Raw genomic sequence first — 18,951 nt, 5'->3', positions numbered from 1 at the left:
GAAAAAAAACTTGTTAAAAGAACAATTACTGTAATGCCGCAGAAAGCTGCTGTTTTCTTCCCAAACTTCTCAAGGAACCACTGCCAGAATGGGATACTCACTGCGGCCGACATCTAGAATAATACACAATACAAAGATTCTGTCACATATTCTCTTTACCCACAACACAGACACATCAGAGAACAATAGAGAACTTGTCTTTCTTTTAATGTTAGTGTGATGAGGATCGCCAATTGCAGTACCGATTATTTTCTTAATTAAGTTCATAGGTGTGTTCTGCACTCACCAGAATCGTCAAAACAATGTTTTGAAAGTGTTCTCGCAGCTCCACCGCATATGTGCAGAACAGCACAAAGTTACTTTGTATCAACTGCAGAAGGAAACAGCAGTGAATGGAAATGTAAAACAGCACTAATGATGTCTTTAATTAATCCAGCCGAAGCTGAGATTAAAGGAATACTTCAATCAAGGACTTTTACGTTCCATTGGACAAATAGCCTACGGGATTGGAATGGCCAGTACATGATTATTCGGTGAACCATTCCTCAAGAAAAGCTAAAGCTTACATTCTATTAAGGTACTCATAGTTTTAAACCTGAAGAAACAGTATACGCTGCAAATAAATATAATTATTCAGTTGCATAGTTTGCTCCACACAACATCCAACTGAACACATTCTAGAATGACATAACTAAAAGGAAAACATTTTACCTGGATGGCCACGGATATGAACAGGAAAGCCGCAGTCAGAGTGAGGTAGGACCCATGCTTCATGACCAAAATAAAGCCCTTATGGAAAGGAATGGCCTTGTCTGATTTAGGAGCATAGGGATCTAACGCAGACACAAAAAGTGAAGAAATGCCAAGTGATAAACATGTTTTCTGAAGTGTAGAGTGACAACAGCTCAACGTCAATATATTCGACAATGTCAATAATAAACATTTACATTTATGCAAAATATTCCTATTTTCCTGTTTTCAACATTACTGATAATACAAAATCTCTTGAGGGTGAAATCATCATTTCAGAATGATTTCTGAAGGATCATGTGACCCTGAAGATGGGAAATTCAGCTTAGCATCACTAAGAACATGACATTTTAAAATAGATTAAAATACGAGCCAATTGTTTCAAAGAGTATAACGTTACACCATATTACAGTTTTTACAGTCTACTTGATTAAATAAATGCATTCTTGGTGAGCATAAGATTCTTCTTTAAAAACAGATCTTACAGACCCCAAAGTTCTGAACAGTAGTGTATCCTATATAGAATATATAACTTATAAGTCATTTGGATGAAAAGGGCAGCATGCACTTTCTGCCAACTATCTCATTTTAAGTTTTCAGAAGAAAATCATGAAAATGCACCTTTTTTGGGGTGAATTAATAATACTTTTCAATTCAGATGACAAACACAAATTTAAGTCACATGATTACCACACACGCTCACCATCTCTCTCTTTGACTCCCAGGAACATGACCACCGTACAAACCAGAAACAGCCCACCGATCACTCCGGCAGCTATCATGTACACTTCCTTCTGTACAGAGAAAAAACAGATCATGAGCGGTGATGGAAAACGTCTGTCAACACATTTAAATCTGTCTTTAATAACTCTTAATCTTTTTTGGTTGTAGTTCTATTCCAGAACATGGTTGTCATGTTACAAATGATCATGTTTATTTGAGTGTATTTGCTGCTTCAGGCGCCGTAAAGTTTAGGGAGCCCAAATTAGGCGCAACCCCAGAAAAGAGGAACTTTTCAATCTAATATCCCCAAACAGGAACTGCTCTGCCCTAAACAACCTCAGGATTGTTTGCTATTTTTTTCACAGACCGCGGCAAGCACTTCATTATTGTTCCCGATCAAAAGTGCCATTCCAGAGGAGTCGGTTGGCGCACCCAACTGTCCCGCAGAGGAATGCTCAATCACACGGAGCGTGGTTCAGCCCAGCCGCCTCTGAGAGCTTTAACCAGAGACGCTCTGCAGTCCAGCTCCAAATAGCTGTGGCCCTTCATGGTTCTCCATCATGGGTTTCCACTATGGAACCCTCAGCCACATCCACAAGCCAAGCTTGTCGGCTCGCCAGCATGTCGAATTTGATTGACATTGAGCTTGTTGGCTCTCGGCTCGAAATAGAGTTATTCAGTCCACTAAATAAGCACATTCATTTATTGATTTTGTGGATTCTGATGAATATAAATTGTTCCCCTGAAGGTCACACTTCAAAGTCCAAACTTAATTAGGTTTTGGAGGGTTTATGGTTAAATGATACTGGATGTTTTCAGGGAAAAGCCATTTTAAAAAAGAAAGAAAGAAAAATAATTTAGCACAGAGGCAAAACAGTTATTTTTAGAACTAAAAAACTAGAATTTAGAAACTAATTGTGAAAATAAAGTTTCTATCTATCCATCTATCTATCTATCTATCTATCTATCTATCTATCTATCTATCTATGTCATAAAAATTGTTACAAAATCTTATCGTTCATAAGTTTGAGGTCGATTTGATTTTTTATTGTTTTTGAAGTTAGACTCTTATGTGCACCAAGGTTGCATTTCTTTGAATACAAATACAGTAAAAACAGTAATATTATGAAATATTATTACTATTTAAAATAACTATTTTCTATTTGAATATATTTTAAAGTGTAATTTATTCCTGTGATGCAAAGCTGAATTTTACTCCTGTCTTTATTGTCACATGATCCTTCAGAAATCAGTATGCTGATTTGCAAGAAAAACTTCTGATTATTATGTTATAATGTTAAACACAGTTACACACTTTAATATTTTTGAGGAAACTGTACTTTTTGGATTATTCATTCTTTGATAATTAGGAAAGTTTAGAAGAACAGCATTTATTTGTAACATTATAGGAGTCTTTATAGTCCTTGCTGAATAAAAATACAAAAACATATACGTTGTTTTGCATAAAATACATAAAAATTGAATTTAGACACAAAGGTACTGCATTAGAAGCTTTGATTCACTGGTGCACTTCGAGGTCAATTTTAGAGTAAAAGTGTAACTGTGACACGTACAGCATGAGACAGGAAGTCCTGTGACAGCGCCAGGGATCTGATGATCTCTGTGCCACTGCTGTTTCCCTGGTGAGTGGTCAGGTTTCGATGTGGACAGTGCTTCAGAGTGTGTGCACTCGCTACGATCTGACCCTGAATGGCGGCACCCACCAGTGTCCCGAGCACCTCCACCGTCATACCTGCACATATGCATGCACAACATCCTTACTCGATCTGTTATTTACATTTGAAAGCACAGCTCTCAACATAAGCACTTGGCAGGCATTTCTGGATTAATGAAGCCACAATGAAATCAGATGTTGTTAATCTTCAAGAGCAATCCAAACACGACTTTTGATGAGCACTGTTGTGTGTGCAGCTGTAAGCTTACGGTAAGCTGTAGCAGAGTCTCTCTCGCGCTGGTCGGTGCTCAAGAACATGGTCAGAGCAGAATAAGGCACATGGAAACACTGCAAGAAAGATTTAGAACAAAGCACAAGACAGACCGTGATTAACATGGAAAATCTTATTCTTAGCAATTATTTTTATTTACCGTCATAGAAAATTATGTGAAATATGATATGATATGACAGCAATAAGATGCGATAATATATATACAAATAGCTAAATTTATTATTAATAATAGTCTGAAAATAGTCAAAAAATTTGCAGTTGTAAAAGCAGATAATATTGAAATATTAAAAATTTCTGCAATATATTGCAAATGCAATGCATTATATTAATTTATATTACTTTCCATCATACTGAATAACAATATTATATTATATAATATTTCAATACCAATATATTACAAGCTAATACATATATATATATATATATATATATATATATATATATATTTTTTTTTTTTTTTTTTTTAAGTAACCAGAAAATAAAACTTTTTTTGTAAGTTAAATATGACCTCCTATGGTTCAGGCAATAAAATTATTTTTGGTTCTAATTATATGCTTGATTTTAAAGATGTTAAGAAATTATGGTGCATTCTGTATGCTCTCATAAATGCTGATCTAAAAAAAAGAAAGGCAAGCAAAATGATGGGGGATCCAAAAGTAAGGGCATGTACATTAATCAGTGGTTTCATAACCACTCATCTTTCCCATTTATACACCCATTTATATTATGTTGTATTATAAATTTTAAAAGGAGACAACTTACAAGCACACAAATCAGCGCTATTCATTCCAAGAACAACATGTTCTGTGTGCATGTGCAGTACAAAATCAATATTTATTCAAGTACAGCAAACCTTCCTTGAACTTGCATTGCAAACTTACTATAAGTGTGTACTACAGTCGGCTAGTTTTTCCAATTTCCGCGAAAGCCAAGTCAGCACTGCGGCAGACCAATGGGCCAAACGGCTACCAAAATAAATCTAACTACAGACTGCTTCTGCAGCAGTGCTTCTGTTTCTCAAGAGTTCCTACATTGTTCATTTGACTTCCATTAAGGTTTTTGATTCCGAGTAGCTTGAGGAACTGTTTATTTAAACATAAACCAAAGCCTAATTATGAAAAACGGACTAATTGGAACCACGTAAACTACATTCCCTTTCATGCACGCTGGCCCAACAAGCAGCTGCTGTTTCTCAGCCTTGTGCTTACAGACAATGAAGAACGCTAAAAGAGGAAAGCTGCACTTATCCTCTCTGGTGGTTTGGGGCAAGTCATACCATGTATTTATCAAGTAGTTAGAATGACTTTTCATTACAGCGTAGACTGCTGCGGTCGGAGCGGCTTCCCCACTCCAGCACTTACTGGCGGGTTTACGGAGGACAGTATGGAGAGAGCCATGCCAAGCCATAGTAACAAAGGATTGAAACACAAATGAATCATGGAAACTCCATGCAGACATCAAAGAGGCTTGGCTATAGATAACCACATGAACTTTTGTTGACAAGCTTTTTTAGCAAGATCATTTTACTTGAGAAGCCACACTGTGGACACTAGCTTTAAACGTTATAGGATTGGTTTAATTGTTTAATACATTTATTCTAAATTGGACTTTTATAAATACAGTAAAGACTTGCACATTGTTATAAAATTACCTATTTCTGTTTAAATGTTGTTCTTTTGTACTTTCTTTTCAAAGAATCCTGAAAATGTATACTGATTTCCACAAAAAATATCAAGCAGCACGATTGTTTTCAAAATTTATAATAAAAAGAGAGCAGCAAATCAGAAGTAATGAATGCTAAAAATGCAGGATGGCATAACACTAATAAATTCAATTGTGATAATATTTCACATTTTTATGGATTTTTCTGTGTTTTCAGTAAACAAATGCAGTCTTGATAGAGACTTCTTACAAAATAACATAAAAAGTAATTTTATTAATAATAGTTATTATTATTTTTTTTTTATTCTTGTTTGAACTCTTAATCCTTTTTTTTTAAACAACGTGCTGAAAAGTTTGTTTTTAATATATATATATATATATTAGGGGTTATTGGGTTGTGGGGTAGTCTTAAAGCAAGGTCTATATATTTTCATCAGTCCAATACATATTTCTCATCACAAAACCAAAATATCACCAAGGTAAAGCAGAGGCAGAATTAGATTTTAATAGATCTGTGGGGTATTTGTGAATACATGATGGATGGTGCTGTTAATGTGGTTTCTGGGCCATCTGTAAACCTGCGTTTAGCATGAAATTACATTACAACGTAAAAACATCAAAGCAAAGGGTACTTACTGTGATGAGAGTTTGGTAGAGACAGTAAAAGCCCATATACCAGATAAACCTCCCATTGGTAAAAGGTGGGACAAACCAAAGGTAGAAGTAAGAGACCACCATGAACGGAGTGCAGCCCACCATCCTAAAGAAGAAAAGGTTACAACATGCAATTAATTATAATCAGCATGCACATGATTCAAAATGTGGAAAAACATATTTTGGGGACTATATTTCTGGCAAAGGTTGTTTGAAGGAATCAAGGCAAGTCATCTGGGCACAGGAAGACTGTTAGAAGGAAGCTAAATAACACGTTTTAGCTTCTTTACTAATCAATACAAGAGCAGCTTGAGTGTCATCTTAAAGCTACAGTGCACATTTATTGCAGATGTGTGCATCCGTGTATGGTTTCTGTCTCTGTGTGAAAAACAGCATGGTGTTTGTGAGGATGCTCCTGATGTAGGAAAAATCATCTACACCACTGGATCGCAGGCCACAGAACCACAGCGACAATCTGACATGGTCGTCGTGTATCTCAGAAGGGAGGAATTCTGCGGCATTTGCAGGATGTGGGGAATGTGTTGGCCATTTATAATTCATACTGATACAAGTATTCTGTAGCATTATGGGACAGGAAATCAGCTGCAGGCATGAGCCAGTGACAGTGGGAAGAATTTAAATACAGTACTTGAGCTGAATGCCCCTTTTCTCAAAACCCAGCGAGCCAGCTAAATTATTCTTAAATTATTTTAGAATATTCAAATTTTTTAAGTTATTTTTACATAATTTATTTAAAATATATTTACACATTCTTAAAGTAAATGCAAATAACTTCAAGATGATGATGTATCTTTTCTGCATAAAATCCACAAAATTAGATTAGATTAGATCAGATTAGATTCAACTTTATCGTCACTGCACATTTAAGGTACAAGGAAACGAAATGCAGTTAGCATCTAACCAGAAGTGCAATAAGCAGTAAGGGTCTACAATATGTACAATAACTATACAGATAAGTATTATGGACATAATCTACAGATTTTAAATACTATCAGCATATACAGATTTGCATCTCTTCTCGTTCAGTTTAATACATTTGTCTATTATTTAATCCAACTAATCTGAATGGTTAATCACTGAACCGTTTGGTAAACCTATAGATTTTAAATTGGTTTGTCAGCAATATACAGTATATGGATTTTGAGAACTACAGAAATAAAAAATGTGTGTTTGTATGAACATATAAATTATGTGTAACCACACGTTATTGCTAATTTATTTCACATAGTGGTAACCACAATTGGTCAATATATAAAAGTGGGGGTGTCAACAATGGCAATTTCTTTCAACATGGAGCAGGATAGACAGCAAGGAATAGAAAGAGCTTGTGGACAAGGGACCCCAACAGAGAGGTCAAAGAGGTGGGCATGGGCCCCAACAGAGAGGTCAGAGAGGTGGGCATGGGCCCCAACAGAGAGGTCAGAGAGGTGGGCATGGGCCCCAACAGAGAGGTCAAAGAGGTGGGCATGGGCCCCAACAGAGAGGTCAGAGAGGTGGGCATGGGCCCCAACAGAGAGGTCAGAGAGGTGGGCATGTGCCCCAACAGAGAGGTCGGAGAGGTGGGCATGGGCCCAACAGAGAGGTCAGAGAGGTGGGCATGGGCCCTAACAGAGAGGTCAGAGAGGTGGGCATGGGCCCCAACAGAGAGGTCAGAGAGGTGGGCATGGGCCCCAACAGAGAGGTCAGAGAGGTGGGCATGGGCCCTAACAGAGAGGTCAGAGAGGTGGGCATGGGGCCCGTCAAAGGGTTGGTCATCAGAGAGAGGGAGGCAGAACTGTTGTCTCTAATGAAGTCCGGGCCATCATCGTTGACCATGTGGTGAACCAAGGCCTTACTATGGCAGAGGCTGCCAGATTAGTTGATCCAAATCTAAAAAGATCAACTGTCAGTTCTATCATCCAAACTTTTCGCCAAGAAAACCGGTAAGTGTGGAGGATGTATAATATTACATTTAAGTAAATTGCAATGCATGTAAATTCATCAGACATTTTGCAGTATTCGTACAGTATGATCTATTGACAGGATAGTCTGTTCTATGCTTAGAATTGACAGAAAACCCCATAGCAGTGCCCCTTGGCTGTGTGCTGACCGACCAGCAAGAGTGGGCAGTGGTGGAAATGGTGAGGGCCAGGAATGATATACGGCTGTCAGAAATAAAGCAGGCAGTTGAGGAGAACAATGACACCTTTGCCAATGTGGCATCCATTAGCCTACCAACAATAGGCCACCTTTTAAAGAGGCACAAGATATCAATGAAACAAATTTACCTGGTGCCTTTTGAGAGAAATAATGACCGGGTGAAACAACTAAGGGCTGAGTATGTCCAGGTACAGTAATATATATTGTATTACTATTGTATTTGATGCATCACTTATCTCATATGTATATTGGAACAACACTGTAAAAAGAACTAACCAAAATATATATTTTTAGAGGGTTATGGTGCTTGATGCTGATATGAACCATCACAAGTACATTTTTGTTGATGAAGCGGGCTTTAACCTGGCCAAAACTCGTCGCTGTGGACGGAACATCATCGGCCAACGGGCCACTGTCCAAGTGCCTGGACAACGTGGAGGAAACATCTTCATGTGCGCAGCTATCTCTGAAGATGGTGTTGTAGGACGTATGCCATTACTTGGCTCCTATTGAGCGTGCTATCCTCCTTCAGGCCATGGATGATGCATGTGATGAAATCAGTGTAGACCAATATCAAGCATGGATTCGCCACGCCAAAAGGTTTTTTCCAAGGTGTTTGAACAATGATAACATTCATTGTGATGTGGATGAGAATCTATGGCCAAATGCTCAAGACAGGCATGATCCAAATTAATGTAATGTGTGCACTAAATGTTATGTTTTCTTCTCATTTAGTTAAATTTCATTATAGAAAGTATACCATTTATATACAAGTATATCATTTTAGAAATGATAGATTATGTAAATGTTGGGTAATGTATTAAATATATTGGTATATAAAAGTGTATTGCCTAATGTGAAAACTGTGTAATCTGTCTTTTATAGTACTGTAGCATATTAATTTCAGCACTTCTAAGGCCGATTTGAAACCAGTATCTTGCATTGTTTGCTGTTGGATGAACTGAATGTTAAAAGTACTAAACTGAAAGAAGATCATACTGTTGTGTTTCGGTGATTAAACCAAATGTTCTCATTACATATTACAATAATCTTGTGTTTGAAACAATGATTATATGGAATGAAAACATGCAACTGAATTAAAGCATGAGATCAGGTTTTGAAAGAATGACTAGCTGTGTTACAAGTGTGATCAGTTTGGATTTTTGTACTAAGAGTTTTGAAAATGTACACCTTATTTGAGAAAATAGTACCAAAGCGAATAAAAAAAAACTGTAAATAATGTGCAATAGATGTGTTTTTGCTTTTTTATGTGTTTACTCAATTGGTGTTTTACGATACGATCCTTCCTTTTCGACACTACGCTAAACTAGCGAAATATCATTGTCCTTATAGCACCATTACATCTTACTTATTAATCAGGTCAAAAAAAGAATGAATGAATGAATGAATGAATGAACGAATGAATGAATGAATGAATGAATGAATGAATGAATGAATGAATGAATGAATGAATGAATGAATGAATGAAAGCATGGACGAATGAATGAATGAACGAACGAATGAACGAATAATGGTGATTACAATTCCAAAATGTCACTCACAAACATGAGGTGGTTGCTAGGGTGTTGCCATGTGGTTGTTAGGGTTGCTTTGGGTGGTTGCTATGGTGTTGCTTTGCGGTTGCTAGAGTATGCGGGGTGGTTGCTAGGGTTTTGCTATGCAGTTGCTAGGGTACTTGAATGGTAGCTAGGTTGGTTTGGATGATTGTTAGGGTGTTACTTTGTGGTTACTAAGATATCCGGGTGGTTGCTAAGGGGTTACTATGATGTTACTAGGATACCCAGGGCAGTTGCTGGGGTTTTGCTATCCGGTTGCTAAGTTACCCAGGATGGTTGCTAGGGTGTTGCTATGTGGTTGCTAGGGAAGCCTGGGCAGTTTCTAGGGTGTTGCTATGCAGTTGCTTAGGGTACCCAGAGTGGTTGCTAGGGTGATTAGCATGTTACTAACATGTTGTTTCCATGATTAGCATGGCACTAGCATGTTGCTAGGCAAGGCAAGTTTATTTATATGTTGCTAGCATGTTTCTAGCATGATTAGCATGTTATTAGCATAGATATAAGCTAATAATCGCTCTTTCTATGGGCCGTTATACATAAGCTGTCTGCCATATAGGAAGATTGCAAATGTGTCAACGTATCTGGAGCTATCTGGATAATGTGGCATCTATACATATCTATGGTTATTAGCATGTTGTTAGCATGACTAACAAGTTACTAGCAAATGTTTTTATATATAGACCTATATTTCAAAATATTCAGAATATTACCATTATTAATCCATGCAGCAAAACTCTGTTGTGAATAGCTATAGGCCCATCTCTTTGTCATTTGAGTCTGACAGTAATGAAAAGAACAATGATAGGTTACTAGACTGTAATGTGTCACAAACCAGAAATAGAAATCACAGAATGGGTTCATTACTTAAAACTGACTCAGTTAGTTCAGTAAGGAGTCATGGCGGCTCTGAATTAATGAACTTGAGGTAGTTTGGTGAATTTTATATGAATGAATCATTGAAAAGAACCAGGTCATATAACAGTCATTTTCCGTTGTATTCATTTGTTGTGGGCAGAAGACACAGGCACGCACTAATGCGTTAAAATCTGACTAAACTCAAATGGACTCATGAAAACCTTTCACAAATTTGTATTTAAAATTATTGTTGCACATTTTTATTATATTTTATCACATTTGGAACCATTTTAGTCACAATCTACAGCCCTGTTTTCCATATCTCCGCTTCAGGAGTGAGACTCATCCCACAGCAAGTAACCGTTTGCTGAATGCTGAATTCAGATGATTGGGTTCCGTTCTAAATTACGTGACCTTGTCAACTCTAGAACTATCACAACCCTGTTCCTGTAAAGAAAACCTCAATGTTTGGTCAGGTCATTTCTAAGCAGCTTTACCCTGGACACACTGACCTCCGCACCACACCGCTTTTCACTTTCACAGAGAATAAACAAGTGTAAGCAAACAAGCAACACAGAGAACAGTGAGGTAAAGAGAGTGGCCAATTCTGGCACAGTCCAGATGCCACTGCTGCAGTGTGGAGCAACCCCTGTGTGCCCTGCTGATTGTTCGATCACACAAAGGAGCCGCCGTACAGGAAAGAGAGAGAGCAGGACAGATGGGTTAATGTGAATGGAGAGAGCCGGACGGTCTGTAAGGTTCTGAATGAGGTGAGATGACCTGATACTTCAACTCTGGGTGAACTGGGGGAAGTGACCTGAGGCAAATATAATGCACAGACACATGTAGCAAGGTCCAAAAGTTTGAGACTGCTAGAGAAAATGCTTACAGTTTTTTAAACTTAAAAATACAAGACAAATTTTTATCAACATAGCATAGTATTTAAACCCAGGATTTTAACCAGATTTTCTTATAATAAACCAAAACAGTGAACCTTTTTATTTAATCTCAAAATGTAGTATATTTCCATTTATTATTATTATTTTTATGTAATATGGTCTCTGGACTTTTAAACCTAAAAAATACATAGTATACACCCACAGTTTCCTACGACAGAACATGATAAATTATAATACAATGATAAGAGATAATCGTTCACGAGTCAAGAACCGTTTCTGTCAGACGTGTCCGATTCTAAAACCGAGGAGCTGATGATACTGCGCATTTGTGATTCAGCGTGAAGCAGACTGACACACAGAGCGTCTGAACCGAACTGATTTTTTGGTGATTGATTCTGAACTGATTCTATGCTAATGTTATGAGCGCGGGTAAACCGAAGGATTGAATCAAGGGCAATCATCTCCAATGACGCCATTACGTCGAGCACAAAAGAACCGGTGAACCGTTTTCTTCAACCGGTTTATTGAATCGAACTGTCCGAAAGAACTGGTTCGCGGAAGAGAACCGAACTTCCAATTACTACTGGTGATCCGAAAACTGATGCAACCAGATCTTGACTCGAGAATGAGTCAATCTTTGTTCGTTATCTGGCTCGGCTCGGTGTTCATCTTCAGTTCTCTCTTCACAGCAGTTCAGTCAGTGTAAAAATGAATTACTCCAGGATATTGGTTTGTTTGAACTCAGAGGGAGTGTCAGCCACATTAAAAAAGTTAACATCTTAAGTCATTTGTGAATTAATGCTCATTGGAGAGTTTTTAAGAGGACAAAAACAGCACATTAAGAATATCAATACTAATTACATAAATAAAAACTAAATAAACTTAAAGTGATTTTTGCATAACATATGCATAATGAGATGAGTAATATAGTAGAATTTGCCCTTTGAAGAAGGAACATAGAATCTGTAAATCGAAATGTTGGGACAGCGTTAGCATAATAAACACTGAGACACATCAGAAGACCCACATGGGCATGGCCGAGATGTTCTGCAGTGATTCTCTGAAAACAAACCTTAACTACTTCCTCCCAGACACCATGATGTCACATCAGAGTATAATGAGAGCTTCCTGTCAGACACTCACATCTCAGGATGTGGTCACTTCAATCTCCTGAGACGTCCACATGGAAAGGACTTCCAGATTTGTAATTATGCCCACTTTAAGAGGCTTTCAACCTTTAGCAACCTTTTGGTACCTGCTTAGATGTCATCATTACTTACAGTAAGAATTTAGTGTTATCTTGACTAAAGCCTGGGAGACACTACACAACTTTTTAAGACACTATGCACCTTGAACTTGCTGACTTTGTGAGAGTTTACGTACACCACTCACCATGGCATTAGTCGCCCAATCTTTGTCCATTTGCTTTTAGTAATGAAGAATCCCACAATGGGGTCAGTAACTGCCCCCCAAGCCTTGCCGACAAACAACACCATGGAGGCCTGGAATGGGTTAATCTGTCAGGAGAAGAGAACATGAACATCTACATTAATGGAAATTCTTATCTGTTATTCAACCGTAGTAAGACTCTTACTAGAAGTATTGTATTAAAAGTATTAAAAGAAAAGAATCAGTAACAGTGAAATTATTTTTGGCTTCTCTGTCGCTTAAAAAATGAACAGGGTGCTATTCTGGGATTAATTAAAACAATAAAAGTATTTTATAGCGTAATATTTTATTCTAATATGTGGAGGTCTTACCTGTGCAATGTCAAGTAGATATATTTGAAGGAAGAATGCTGTTGCGCTCCCGGCAACCTGAATCGGTGCTCCTCCGATGGCGAAACAGAGTTTGCTACATACAGAGAGCTTCTGATCCAGATGAGTCTGAAAAAAAAAATTGTCTCTGAGTGAGAAAATAATATGCAACCAACATAAATACAAAATTCTGTACAAGAAGTGCAAGTCTTTAAGGTAAAATTTTTATTTTTTATGTTTAATGGGTATTTTTTATGGCAGCATTTGTACCAGAAATATTTATTTTCAAATATTTAGCATTTCATTAAAAAACAAACAAAAAAAAAACCATAAATAATACAGTACAAAACAGTACCCACACACACTATGTGATCAAAATTTTAGATGCAATTAATCACGATTAATCGTTTGACAGCACTAATATATATATATATATATATATATATATATATATGTGTGTGTGTGTGTGTGTCATTAGGATAATAAGTAAAGATCATGTTCCATGAAGATATTGTGTCAATTTTCTACTGTAAATATATCAAAACTTAATTTTTGATTAGTAATATACATTGCTAAGAACTTTATTTGGACATCTTTAAAGACGATTTTCTCAGTATTATAATTTTTTTGCACCCTTAGATTTCAGATATTCAAATAGTTGTATCTCGACCAAATATTGTCCTATCACAACAAACCATATATATATATATATATATAATGTTCTGATATTCCAATGAGAAACAAATATTTCCAAATAAAGATTTATTAAAATTGTTTACATTTATTTGCATTGAAGACTAAACATTGTAGAGTTCAATCTCTGAAATAATGTGACTGCGGTCTCAAATAATGTCCTGGTAAATATATCTTGGGGTTTCTACCTTTTTACTTTTATTTTATTTATCTGATACTTGATTAGAGGTGCTTGAATCATCTCCATGTGTTATCTGATTGATGTTTCTGGGTGATAATCACAGCATCTGTCTGTGGACTGCCAGATCAGAGTTTCTCTTTCTCCAGCATGTGGGTGGGATAGATTGAAGGGTCCTCAGCCGGAGACCCTTCAAAACCACAGGTAATATTTAAACCAGATGCTTCCACTGCTGTGAGTGAGTATTTGATCACAGAGAACGCCCTTAAAATAAAACTTTTTCAGCACTTCTTTTAAAGAACACATTTCACTGTGTAACATTCTAAAGTTGCCATATGGTTCTTTAAAGGTTAAAAAAAGCTATTTGTCTTACATTAATACATTAATTGGTCTTACACTGATGTTTACCCATATTTTCAATTAAGCATAGTATTGTGTTTTAGGGCTCAAAAGAAATAAAGTTAAATGTAATGGAAAATATCCTAGCAGAAAATCATCAGTCACTCACCAATGGCTCCTCTGCAGTGAATGGGTGCCGTCAGAATGAGAGTTCAAAACAGTTGATAAAAACTTCTCAATTATCCACAAGTAATTCACATGATTACACGATTCACAAGCAATTCCATCCATTAACATCTTGTGAAATAAAAAGCTGCATGTTTATGCGTTTGTAACAAATCCATCAAGCTGTTTTTATCTTCAAACTGCTGCTTCTGGCTATTCATAATATTGCTTTCTCTAGTGAAGAATTAGTCTTGTTTGAATGAGGAGAGAAATATGCACCGATCAAGCACTGTTTACAAGCTTAAACCATTCTAAACAAATATGTTGGTCGATTTTGATGTGAGAGGACATTTTTTTACTGGAGGAAGTATTATTTTAGCTGGAAACATCAGTTTAATGTTAAAAATGTCTTAATGATGAATTTATTTCTTACAAACATGCAACTTTTTCACTACACAAGATGTTAACTGATGGACTTGAGTGGTGTGAATTACTTGCGGATTATTGTGATGTTTTTATCAGCTGTTTGGACTCTCATTCTGACGGCACCCATTCACTGCAGAGGAGCCATTGGTGAGCAAGTGATGCTAAATTTCTCCAAATCTCTTCCCACAATTAAAAATGTACTCAATTACATCTTGGATGGCCTGAGGCTGAGTAGTAAACGTTCAGCAAGTTTTAATTTTTTGCTAAACTATTCACTTAAAAGTAAAACCACATTGTTAAACTGCACTTGCCATTCAACGGGACCCAGCAATGACACAATGGAGCAAACACCGGTATATAGTGAGTAAACAGTAAGTGACTTATCATTACCGTAATGAATAAAGAAATGTGCGTGTGTTTTGTATGGCTTTCTGAATGTAAAGCATTTCACACATTAAAAAGGACACTCACTCCGTGGAAAGCTCTGTGGATAAGGCAGAGTAAATATATGTTTTTGAGGGTGTGTGTGTGTATGTGTCTGCCAATGTGCGGTGTGTGAGTAGAAAACGGAGGGGAGATCCTTTCAACAGATAAAAGGGAAGCCTAACCACCGCTCAGAGCCATATATTTACGAGAGAAATCTTGGAGACAGTCAGACAGACATTTGGTGCTGAAAATACTACAGAAGTCAAACACTCCTCTTTTTAGTTGTTAACCCGTGCATCCGCTCAATCAAAGCCAGTGTTTGGCGTCTCCACGCCAACCTGCACTCTGGGTACCCTCGCAGCAAAACAACCACAGAGGGCAGGAACGATCGCTCTTCAGAAGACGCTGTAATTAACTGGCAGGGTTTCTCCAAGATGAAGAAAAGATGAATGACTTCTAAAATCACAATGTAATTATTCTGATAACTCGGGCAAGGAAATGAAAAGACTGGATACCCAAGTCTATTTAATCTCAACTCTGATGCTTCTGTGAATTATTCCTCTTAAGAAGGAAAGTAAGAGGATTTGATGGTGCTAAAGTGTGAAATGAGGAAGCTTGAGCGCTTAGCCTTGAGGCTGATATTAATTCTGGTTGATCTCTTACTAAGCATGACTGTTGCTATTGAACAAACTCTGTAACCATACGTAAAAATTCTTAAGTTCTAGAAAAGAACACAAAATCCCTCTTTTTAATTAGAATTTTTCAATACTTGCTTTCTGGTAAAAAATATCACAACACTCTTAGAATGATCAAAGCTGTGTAAGATAGATTTTTTATTTATGTACTTACTTAGGCTACTACATTGGCAAATAGTATTTTCTATAGTGAGCATAAACCTCACTAGATTTTTAGCTGATTTAAATTGTTATTATATTTTATTATAATTATTATTATAAAATTATTATAATTTAAAATAACGGTTTTCTAATTATATATATATCTTAATTCTTTAGTGTCTTTAGTGTCACATGATCCATTAGAAATATGCTATATATTCTATTCTAATATGCTCAAAAACAAATTTTATTATTATTAATGTTAAAAGCAGTTGTGCTGCTCAATAATTTTTTTGGAAGCTGTGATATGCTTTTTCCATAATTCTTTGATGAATAAAAAGTACAAAAGAACAACATTTATCTGAAAATAAAACATTATTTTAGTTTTATAAATAAAACTGTGAAATCATGTTTTATAACTTTTTGTACTGTCACTTCACTGACTAATTTAATGGATTCCAGCTGATTTAAAATATGAATGCACTCTCAAAATCACAAATCTTACTGACTGCAGACTGAAAACCTTATTAAGGGTTCTTTGGATTTTGATTGTATACATTCACAGTAGCAACCATCCCGATCACCCTAGCAACACCCTATCACCCTATCCACAACATTCTAGCATCATGGATTGCTGGAATTCTCACAAAGTTTATTTTGGTTGCTGTTATCATGATGAACAAACAGGAAGTCACTGAGTTGAGACACAAAATATCTGACTTCCTCACAGATTGAAAGAAGCATGATAGCAGCACTGAAGTGTGGGAAGACATATGAAGTGGACAACAGACGTGAGGAACAAAATGAAAAAAAAAACTGTATAGCACAAAGCTTTTCGAAAACATGTCAACTTAATATATTTTTTTTTTTATATTTTTTTTTTCATTATTTAAAATGGAAATTTGCTTAACAGCCATTAAAATCATGTCTTAATTTTCTTAAACTAAGGCTTAATTTTCATTATGCAAATTCTACTTTTTTATCTTCTGATTTTGGGGTGAAATGTGTTCCTGACCCATGATTTTAGTGAGATTTAACCGAACTAAAGCTCTGTGTGCTTAGCGTACTGCCTCACAGTTGCCGCTCTGTAAGCTGATTTTCACTGTGTATGTTTGCGTGAGGATGAATCTGGATGACATAATGAAGGGTTTAAGGCTTGATGCCCAGTGAGATTTGAAAACACATTTTATCATGACATTCACAAGGTGGACTTTCACCTCCAAACTGAATGAGATTGCTTTCCTGCAGAGAGTGTGATAAACAATATCAAGCTCTCAAAACCCAAGACTGGCAAGTGTAGCGATCATTTTTTCATGATTGTTGAGGCAGAGGTTCTCTTATGGAGTCTCAGTAGATTCAGACTGCACGCATCGGTCTGTACAAACACGCCTGACAGTCACAGTAACCACACTCACACAACCCATCTTTATTAAGACATTCACACTGCTTATAAATCCCACAAACGTTTGAGCAGTAATACAATTTTCTCAAGTCACCCATGACTAAAATATTCATGCTGTATGATATTTACAATTTATTTCAAATAATTCTGCAGTTAAGTCACAGTACATGTTCAAAAATCATGGTATTATCATGGTAACATATCCAAAAGTCTATGGTTGAAAAATGTCCTCTTAAAATCTTTAACCTTCCACTATATATATGACAGTCTCCAGCTTTCCTTTTTGTGATGGCGTGTGTGAGAACAAGAGCTCCATTAGTGTGTTTTCCATACATTATTGACGCACATCTACCATTTTCCCTTCGACCAGAGGGTCAGCACAGACTTTATTTCACTCGACAGATCATCCCTGACATTATTTTTCCATGGATAAAGGTCATATTTCTTTCATGTATAATGCTGTCTTCAAATATTATACAGTCTTTTATGTAGAATAAAATGACAATTGCATGTGGAATTAAACCAATATTTGCTGTCCAATATCCAAAAGCCAAGCATTTATATATTTCAACTATTGAAAAGAATCTAGGAATAAACACTTAATAGTGAAAAGCTTTTCACTTACTTTCAATGCACATTATATTTATTTCTAACCCAGCTGATAATACACTATCAGTCTGTGGCATGTTAAAGGAATTCATTTCTGATTACAGAAGTGATTTGTAACTGGTGCAATGGTTAAACTCTTGTAATCTTGTAATATATAACTTAAAAATACAGCTTGTGTCTTTACAGCACTATGTACTTGTGGGTTAACTGTCTCCCTGTCAGTGCTACGCCTAAACAGCCTTTGGGATGTGTGTTGGTAAAGCATCCACAAAAAACATTCCATGTGCTCATTAAAACATGCCATTCCGCATACTTTCAGAACGTACAGATGCAAAAAAAAACAGGTTCAGAGTGGTATCATAACTAAAAAACAAAAATACATATATATTGGCACCTGTTCCCCCCTACTGAGTGTTCATCGACTCATTGTGCCTGACACTATATATGATTTGTGCAACCCAATGCAGTCATGTTATACACATATACATGACTTGAATAACATTAATATACATTTAGATGGAAATTGCAAGCTAAAGATCATTAGTGGAGAACATTAAAAAGATATTGCAATATGCAAGCACATAACTAATGCAGAAAAACTTAAGTGTGCATCACATTGCCTTACCTGTGGTGGCACCTTGGTGAAAGCAGATTCAGGGTGCTTCATCGTGAGTTTGTCCCCTGGAGTGACCCGGGCTTTCTCCCCCTTGGCCATGGCAGCCGGTGCGAGGGGTACAGAGACAGCAGCTGAACTCTCGGGCTTCTCAGAGCTGGCTACAGCTGTGCCTGCATCCATTCACATACTGCAGCAGTGAGAGGATGGGCGGGGTTACAGAGCTTGCACAGATGCTGTCCAGGCGTCACTCACAGATG

General features: G+C 36.7%; 1 protein-coding gene across 1 annotated transcript in view; it reads right to left on the bottom strand.

The window, feature by feature from the left end:
• Positions 1 to 18,951, bottom strand: part of mfsd2b (MFSD2 lysolipid transporter B, sphingolipid) — a 22,477-nt gene extending 3,526 nt beyond the window's left edge. The window contains exons 1-10 of the mRNA XM_059512189.1: positions 18,704 to 18,951; positions 13,008 to 13,133; positions 12,640 to 12,764; positions 5,739 to 5,862; positions 3,418 to 3,496; positions 3,048 to 3,226; positions 1,454 to 1,544; positions 712 to 833; positions 287 to 370; positions 30 to 113 (exon numbers count right to left, since the gene is read on the bottom strand). Of these exons, the coding sequence (XP_059368172.1) occupies positions 30 to 113; positions 287 to 370; positions 712 to 833; positions 1,454 to 1,544; positions 3,048 to 3,226; positions 3,418 to 3,496; positions 5,739 to 5,862; positions 12,640 to 12,764; positions 13,008 to 13,133; positions 18,704 to 18,874 (1,185 nt within the window). The 5' untranslated portion in view covers positions 18,875 to 18,951. The remainder of the gene's footprint in view (positions 1 to 29; positions 114 to 286; positions 371 to 711; positions 834 to 1,453; positions 1,545 to 3,047; positions 3,227 to 3,417; positions 3,497 to 5,738; positions 5,863 to 12,639; positions 12,765 to 13,007; positions 13,134 to 18,703) is intronic.

The sequence above is a fragment of the Carassius carassius genome, chromosome 27 (assembly GCF_963082965.1).
Source record: "Carassius carassius chromosome 27, fCarCar2.1, whole genome shotgun sequence".
Classification (NCBI taxonomy): Eukaryota; Metazoa; Chordata; class Actinopteri; order Cypriniformes; family Cyprinidae; genus Carassius; species Carassius carassius.
This window is presented reverse-complemented; position numbering and strand designations above follow the sequence as displayed.